This window comes from Pelodiscus sinensis, chromosome 27 (genome assembly GCF_049634645.1).
Source record: "Pelodiscus sinensis isolate JC-2024 chromosome 27, ASM4963464v1, whole genome shotgun sequence".
NCBI classification, from domain to species: domain Eukaryota; kingdom Metazoa; phylum Chordata; order Testudines; family Trionychidae; genus Pelodiscus; species Pelodiscus sinensis.
Genome location: NC_134737.1, coordinates 3,129,796 through 3,137,850, shown reverse-complemented (window position 1 = coordinate 3,137,850; position 8,055 = coordinate 3,129,796). Strand labels below are relative to the sequence as shown.

Sequence of the window (8,055 nt, the reverse complement as noted above, 5' to 3'; positions counted from 1 at the left end):
AGAACAAACAAAACAAGTAAACACTCTGGCTCACCCACAAGTTACAGGCACATACAGGAATCGCCGGGTGATAGTCTGTGGTCTGTGTTATGCAGGAGGCCAGACGAGATACTCATTCCTTTGGCCTTAAAAGTAAGATAATCGCTGTTGCAGACTACGTGCTTTAGAAAAACATGGCCAAGTTTGGACGAGAGTCTATTAATCCCGCTACCTCTGTATTTCTGGTGAGGTCTTTCTCGCCAGCACGTGTGGAATGAGTGAACAGAACACCGAGAGCATGTATTTTTCCCGTAAATGCACCAGGGTTATCACTCTGTTGAGGTTATTGGGGTATAACTTGCCCTGATATTTCAGCAGCCGTCCTTGATTTAGGACAGCTCTTTTGTGTGGTGCTTCCTGGTGTATGCAGGACTGTGGGGCACCTTGTTACCCCCTGCCCTTAGCGTGAATAAACCTGTCTCTGCCTGCTGGGGTCAGCTCCCCAACTCTGCTGTCCCTGGGCAACATAATCACTCCCTCTAGAGAAGGAGTAACGGAGTGCTGCCTTCCTGGGGTGGCCAGCCCTCGTGCACTGGACACTCCTGGTATTCTCAGGTTTACTGTGGCCAAAGAAAAGGTCCAGCCCAGCTTACTGGATCTATTTCTGAGCCCCGCTCCATTGGACGCAAGCAATGAAATTTTTCGTTGTTTAAATCAAATGCAAATTTATTTAACAAAGCATAACAACGTGAGTAGGAGCAAGTCGCAGCACTGCAAACAAACGGTTCCGTACAAAATGCAATCAGGGCATGGCATTCTACAGCTCAGACTTAGCTAACACAACGCTCTCCTGGCTAGCACAGTATTTCTCATCTAGACTTGCCGCACTGTCCTGCCGGGCTGCACTCCCAGCAGGAGAGATGCGTGTGGCTAGTTTGCCTCCTTGGTGAAGGCTTCACTGTGTGCCTTTGTACACCACGACAGACCCAACACAAGCCTGCTCTTTCTTCCCTCCTGTAGATTTCCTCCCGTGTCGATTTTCAGTCTCTCATTTAGCACCTGGTTCAATAGGCAAATAGGCTCCATTGTGCGGTACCCGTTACAAGACACACATTGCTGGGAGCCTCAGCAGCAGCGGCTGCCCAGAGGGGTCGGCAGGGTGGTGGAGCTGGCAGCACGTGGGGAGCCAGCTGGGATGCCAGTGGGCTGGGCCGGGCCAGGGCTGGAGGGGCTGGTGGCAGAGGGGCCAGAAATGACTTCCCCATGTCCAGCAAAATCCCTCATCCTGGACCAGTCTGGTCCCAAGGGTGCCAGACCAGGGAGGTCCAACCTGTACATAAGTCCTTAAATATTATCTATCCATACACATTGCAAGAGACCCGACTAGCAGGCCACTGGCTCTCGGTAGAGAAATGTTTTGCCATCCTTTGATGAATTATTATGCACATATGTGACCCAGCAAATCCCCGTAAAACCCACCCTAGGTGTCCTCTGGGCCCTCTGCCAGGTGACATCAAGGTGTCTCGGGCTCACACTCGGATGTAGGCTCCATATTAGGACTATCTGGGTTTGGAGCCATGCACAGGACATAGGTTCTTAAAATAAGAGTGTACGTGTCTTTGAACTTCTTTATCTTACAAGCATAGACAATGGGGTTCATGGCCGAATTGGAGTGAGACAACAGAATGCTCACATACATCAGCATCTGCGGGACTCGGCATTCGGCACAGAAATGCTTGATACTGTTTAGAATGGCCAAAGGCAGCCAACTGACGGCGAACAAGAAGAGGACGAGGGCCAGAGATTTGGCTGTCTTAAACTCCTTCCCATAAAACACGCCCGTGGCTTTCGCGTGGGTTGCATTTTGACTCAGCTTTGTCCGGATAATGTGGAAGATCTCGATGTACAGAACGCACATGAGGAGCAGCGGGATGAGGATCAGGCCGAAGAAGGAGAAGTAGACCATGTAGTCCATTCTCATCACAGAAGGGAAGTGACACTGAAGTTCATTGAGGCTCTCTGGGTCTTTTTGTGTGCTCCTCTGGTTCCATCCGAACATGGGGATAAACCCTGTCAGCAAGGACAGCAGCCAGCAAATGCCGAGGGCCACCCAAATCCTTCTTTTCGTGGTGATTATCCTGTACCTGTTGGGGGCAGAAACCACCAACCCAGTTAGATGGAAAGAATCAGCAGCCAAGAACTGACGCCTTCAAGGGCTGCAGGCTCCCTGGTGGCTGACGTGAGCACTCAGCTCTCTTTTGGGCGAGGTATCATATCTCGGGTGCTTTTGCCATATGTGTCACGATTGCCTGGTTGTAACCAAGTCTCACTCTTACCATTGGGCCTGCTTTCTCTGGGCTGGTGCAGAGCTGATACTTTCCTTTAACGACCTCTCCATTCGTTACTCTATTCCTCTAGACCAGTGAGTTTCAAAGGCTGGATCACAGCCCTGTACTGGGTTGTGGAAAGTCAGGCCCTGGGTCACCAGGTAGGGGGACCAGGTGACCAGCAGGGGGGCTAAGGCAGCTTCCTGCCTGTCCTGGCACTGCGGACCGCATTGCCCTCAGGAAGCAGCCGGCAGCTGGTCAGCTTCTAGGTGGAAGCGAGGTGCCAACTCACGAGATAAAAAAGCAACACAAGCCCTGAAATGAAGCCAGTCCCGTTGCAAACCAAGCCCAACGTGCCTGGTGACAAACCAGGAACCCTCCAACAGGGATGTGGAGCCAGAGTGTGGGGCAAGAGCAGCCTGTGGAGCTGGACCTGCTGCTGGCCACTTCCAGGGTGCAGTGTGGTGCCCTGTGCTGGGACAGGCAGGAAGCCAGCCTCACCATTTCACTGCATCACGGACCAGGAGCTTCCAGAGGTAACCCCAACAATTTCCTGTCCCAGTCCTGAGCACCCCAAACCCCTCCTGCACCCTAAACACTTCAGCCCCATCCCATAGCCTGCACCCCATGTACCCCACCCCCATGCCCCAGCCAGGGTCTCTATCCACATACTAAACCCATTTGCCCCACACCTCAGCCTGTACCCCGAATCCCTCAACTCTGGCCCCAGGCAATGCCTTCCCCCTCCGCACCCTCCCACACCTCAAACCCCACAGCCCCACCCAGAAGCCTGCACTGTACTCAGCAGATATAGTTATGCTGGGTCACGGGCATCTTCAACTGGGTGGTGAGGAAAAAAAAAGGTTGAAAACTGCTGCGCTAGACCACACTGCTCCTCTGCCCTGGGCACGTTTGGCTGCAGGGCATTTGCTCACAGAAATCTGGTCTGATGTTTCAATTTAGATAGGGGGAAAAATGAACTCCAACAGTTAAAGGTGTTCAACTCACCCAGGCCCTGCTCAACATGAAACCGTGTTAAACAGGGGTCTGGGTTTGGAACATGTAGACCCCTCCCTCCCCACATCTGCTTAATACCACAACAATCATACCATTGAACTTCTTTTAGACCTTCTTATTAAAGATACAGGAAAGAACTCAAGACCAGCGAACGCCTTTGAAAAGTAAAGTGGTAAGTCAGGCTTTCATTTTGCCTTCCTCTCTTGTTCCCTTCCCCTTTCGCTGGTTGTCAAAAAAACCCTCCACCATTTCCTGGTTTGACAGTATTTAGACGGTCCTTTCAGGAAAATAGAAGAGGTGAGCTAGGATGGGCTGGAACTGTCATGGATGCTGTTGGTGTTAAAGATCCATCCTGCTTCCGAGAGGACAAGCTTAGACAAAGCGGGAAAGAGAAGAATGCCAAAGATAGAAAACACAGCTTCTGTCTCTAGTGCTGACTCTCAGGGTACGTTTAGACTGCAAGCTTCTTTCAAAAGGAGCGTCCACATCTCAAAACCAGATCGAAAAAGTGATCTGATTTTTCAAAAGAGAGCATCCAGACTGCATGGACATGCTCTCAAAAGCCCTGATTGCTTTTCACAGAATGGCCACCAGGGCACCTGTGCTTTTTTCGATTGTTCTTCTTTTGAAAAATGTCCCAGTTCTGCATCCACATGCACCTTTTTTTCGAAAGAGCTCTTTTGGAAAAGGTGTTCTTCCTCATCATTTGAGATTTACCAATGTCAGGAAAACCGCTATGTTCTTTCGATTTAATTTTGAAAAAAACATGATTGCAGTGTGGATAGGTGACGTTTTTTTTCGAAAAAAGGGCAGTTTTTTCGAAAAAAACAGTGTAGTCTAGACATACCCTCACTGACAGTCATACTGCTGGAAAAACACAGGCCCAGCACATAGTCTGACCAGCCACTCTGAGACCTGGAAACTTTGTCTCAGTGTGGCAAAATAGGCTTGACTCATATTACAAAAGAAAAAACCTGGGAAAGAGCAGAAATATAGTGTGGAAGGAGACGGGCATCTTGGAGAGTTGGAAGGGGTGACACAGTCCCACATCCATGATGACATTTGGGGTTTAGTCAGTGACAATGGAAATAAAGACATTACTGGATCCCTCTCTCTCGGCCCAATCTGGTCATCACATCTGTAAGGAGGAGGAGGAAGGATGTCTGGGGACCACAGGGTAGCGCACGCAGTCATCATAAGGAAGCTCATTCTAACCCTTCTTTTATTGTTTAGTCAGCCAGATTGCTCCCTGATATCTCTTCTTTTAAAGATCTCATGGCTGGAATAGCCCCATCCCCTCATTATTTTGTCCATCAGTTACACCGAATTTCTGGCCCACCAGTTTTGATTTGAGAATGGGTCCCACGCTTCTCTTGTTAACCGTGCATAATCTTAACATGGTGCTTGAATTATATAGGTAGGCCTTTTGCTTAGACTAACACAGTCTTTCTGTGGCCCTTTTGCACCTTTACCCACCAATATGTTGTTGTAGGATAGGGGATGGTTTGTATTTTATGAGCGTTCACTCACATCTTACCGCTGACCTCACAATTCAAATAAATGTGTAAGCCCAGTTACTCCACCAGAACTCAGTACTGTCTGCCTTTGTGCCATCTTGGTATTTTTCATGCATGCGCTTGGCCCATGTAAGTTATAGAAAAAAAGGCAGATTTGTCTAAATGACTATTATTAGATGTTGCTGTTCACTTTATGCCCCTGTTTCATTTTGACCCTGGGCTGGCATTGCTGGTTGAGTTTGCGTGACCACCCCCAAAATAAATAAAGACACAGATAATATAAAAATCAGGCTACACACCCAACAAAATGACTAACAGATGAAACCATGAATATAAGAACAGCCAGACTGGGTCAGATCAGAGGTCCATGTAGCCCAGTCTTCCGACAATGGCCAATACCAGGTGCCCCTGATTTTCCAGCAGCAGTCTGATTCCTATAGGCAATTCTGAAATGATTGCTATTTTATATATATATTGAGGTAGCATCTAGGGGCCTCAGATGTGTACCAGGATTCCATTGTGCTTGCTACTGGGCTAGCACTGAGCTACGACACAGTCTCTCTCCCCCACTGATCTGCTTTTAAACTGCTTTTACAAAGAGATTCTCTTTCTCTTTTGGGAACAGATGTTCAAAGCGAGTTTGCTGCTTGAGCAACTTGCCCAATCTGAAGCCACCTCAAATAGATGGGGGGGGGGGGCAGAAGCAAAGAGCATCTGTAATCGCAGAATCATCGAAATGTCGGGCCAGAAGGGCTTGCAAGAGGTTGCCTATTCCACCTCCCAACCCTGAGGCAGGACGGAGTAGAACCTAGGTATTGAAGGGCAGGTCTGAGCTGGGGTGCAGGGACCAGGAGAAGCATTAATTGAACCCCCATTTAGTACGATCACCTGAGTGACTCACCTGGTGGGCAGCTTCACTCGCAGGTACCTGTCGATGGCAATAGCCAGGAGAGACAGGATGGAGGCATTCGTGAAAACCACCATCAGGCAGCACATGAAGAGGCAGGAATAGAAGTGGATGACCACTCCCAGGCTCACCACAATGGCCAGCGGCATGACGAGGATCCCCACAGCTATATCAGCCAGCGCCAGCGAGACGATGAAGTAGAAGGTGTTGGTCTGAAACGCTGGGTTCAGCTTCACCACCCAGATCACCAGGATATTGCCCACGGTGGCGGATAGCGCAATAATGCACTCAACGGTGATGTAAACAGCAGTCAGGCTGCTGTGAGACACGCTGCTGTTTGTCATGGCGAAGAGCAAGCTGTCTCCTTTGCTGGCTCAAGAAACCAAGAGGAACAAGCCCCAGCGGGATTTCCCTCCAAATGAAACCAAACCTCAGCTCTCCCAGTGACTTCCTTTACAATAACTTCCTGTGCAGAACTTTATGTCCCCATGGAATGAGGCAGCTAGCTGGCTGTTACCCCTCCTTAGCATCGCACAGGAGTAAATTGCACCCAGATCTCCATGATGTGCAATCCGTTTGGTCAGTGCCAGGACTTCTCTGTAGCCCCGTCAGTATCCTTCACGCACTCGGGAAATGTGCTTCGGGAGGGTCAGAAATCTTGTCGGGATCTGGCCAAAAATCCACCTGCCTTCTTCACTTGGTCTAGCGCTGTCACTTTTCAGTTACTCTATTTCAGAGCTGCAAGCAGGTTTTTTTTTTTATTTTAAGAATTACCCATGTCAGTCAACCACATCTGACTGTAGATAAGCAACTTCTACTCTTCTTAGGAAGTGAAGTAGTTAAGAGGAAGTCATGAGGATATTCTGTTTGATTTCAGCCTCCCACTTGGCTTTGAATGCATTTTCAGCTCCTGCTGTGTTAACCATCAACTAAGAGTCTGAAGAGGCGGGGTGCCTAGTTATCTTTGTGATGACCTTCTGAGACAGCTATGCACCAGGGGACACTGCTGTGACTAGGGTGGTCCTGTCATAATGCAGAGGCAAGGCCTTCTCAGTGGAAGAGCCTAGGCTGTGGAAATTATTAGCACTAGACATCAGAATCAGTTCAACCCTAATCATGTTCAGAGAGCAACACATGGTTTTAGTCGGTTCTTCACGTTCTTAGGCCACATCTCCACTTGCCGCACTGGGAATCGATCTTCTGGTGTTCGATTTAGTGGGTCTAGTTAAGACCCGCTAAATTAAACACTGAGGGTAGCTTCAGTTGATGCTGGTACTCCTGGCAGTTGCGAAGAGTAAGAGAAGCCAACAGGAGTGTTTGCTCCCCTCAGCTTCCCTCTGTGAAGATGGTGCCAAGCTCGTCTTAAGGTAAGACAACTTCAGCTACATGTTTTATGTAGCCAGGATTGCATACCTTAACACAATCTTCAAGGTCTAGTGTAGATCTGGCCTTAGTCTCTGCATCTACATAATATGATGACAGATACAAAGGTCTCCTTGCCATGAAACTGGCAAAGAATGAGTTCATGGCTAGAGGAAAGAAAAAGGAAAGAAGTAACAGAAGAAGGCAGCAGGGAACTAGGAGAGACAGAGTGATATGTTGGTAAGAATAACTAAACAAAGCTGAAAGCATGTGAGTTTGTTAGGGAAAAGCGTTTCTATGACCCTTAAATTTGCATTTCATTTAGACCTACAGATAGACACATGGTACCCTAGGGATGGCAAATATAACCCACAGTGGAATGGTGGGATGAAAACTATTGTTGATCCCAAACTTTTATCCAGGTCCCAAGAGTGTCTTGTAAAAACACAGAAATCCAGCCTGAGTGATACTGATATTTCAAGGTCCTTTCTAATGGTGTCTGCTCCCAGTAACATGTCTGGCCTTTAACTGCCAGCTTTGTAATGGTCTATATTGCTAGCTTCTCTGGGGAGTGCTTTCCTCTTCCGAATGTAAATAACAAGCCATGTTATGATAAACACAACGGACCGGGATATAATCATTGGAAGGCAACACATCCAACAGTCACTTTCTTAAGCATCCATTGTCTCTGAGCTGACATTGTTCCTGACAGCAGCAACAGTGCTGTGGAAGTGAAATCAACCCAGCCTCTTCCGTGGTAAGACAACTGGTGAAAACATACACTGAAAAAGCCAAGACACTTCTGCTTAGGAAATACAGATACTGCGCCACCTTCATCCTGTGTGTAGACACACTGAAATCAGTGGTGTCGCTCCGGTGTAATGCCGAGCAGAACTGCCTAGTGAATAGGCATTAATCTGGCTGCATTGGGCTGGGATTGAGGTTC

At 48.4% G+C, this 8,055-nt stretch overlaps 1 protein-coding gene across 1 annotated transcript; it reads right to left on the bottom strand.

Annotated features, from left to right (window-relative positions):
• Window positions 1-692: 692 nt before the first annotated feature.
• Window positions 693-6,586, bottom strand: ADORA3 (adenosine A3 receptor). Its single transcript, XM_006118822.4, has 2 exons — window positions 5,742-6,586; window positions 693-2,123 (listed from the first exon to the last, which is right to left on the bottom strand). Exons 1-2 carry the CDS (start codon window positions 6,089-6,091, stop codon window positions 1,493-1,495), a joined length of 981 nt encoding a protein of 326 aa, XP_006118884.2. The 5' UTR covers window positions 6,092-6,586; the 3' UTR covers window positions 693-1,492.
• Between the last annotated feature and the right edge of the window lie 1,469 nt (window positions 6,587-8,055).

Bases quoted from the DNA above. Each gene is read 5' to 3' on its own strand.
- ADORA3 (XM_006118822.4), bottom strand. From the start codon at position 6,091: ATGACAAACAGCAGCGTGTCTCACAGCAGCCTGACTGCTGTTTACATC. The intron at 2,124-5,741 runs GTGAGTCACTCA...TGCCCCCAACAG, and splicing joins CGAGTGAAGCTGCCCACCAG to GTACAGGATAATCACCACGA.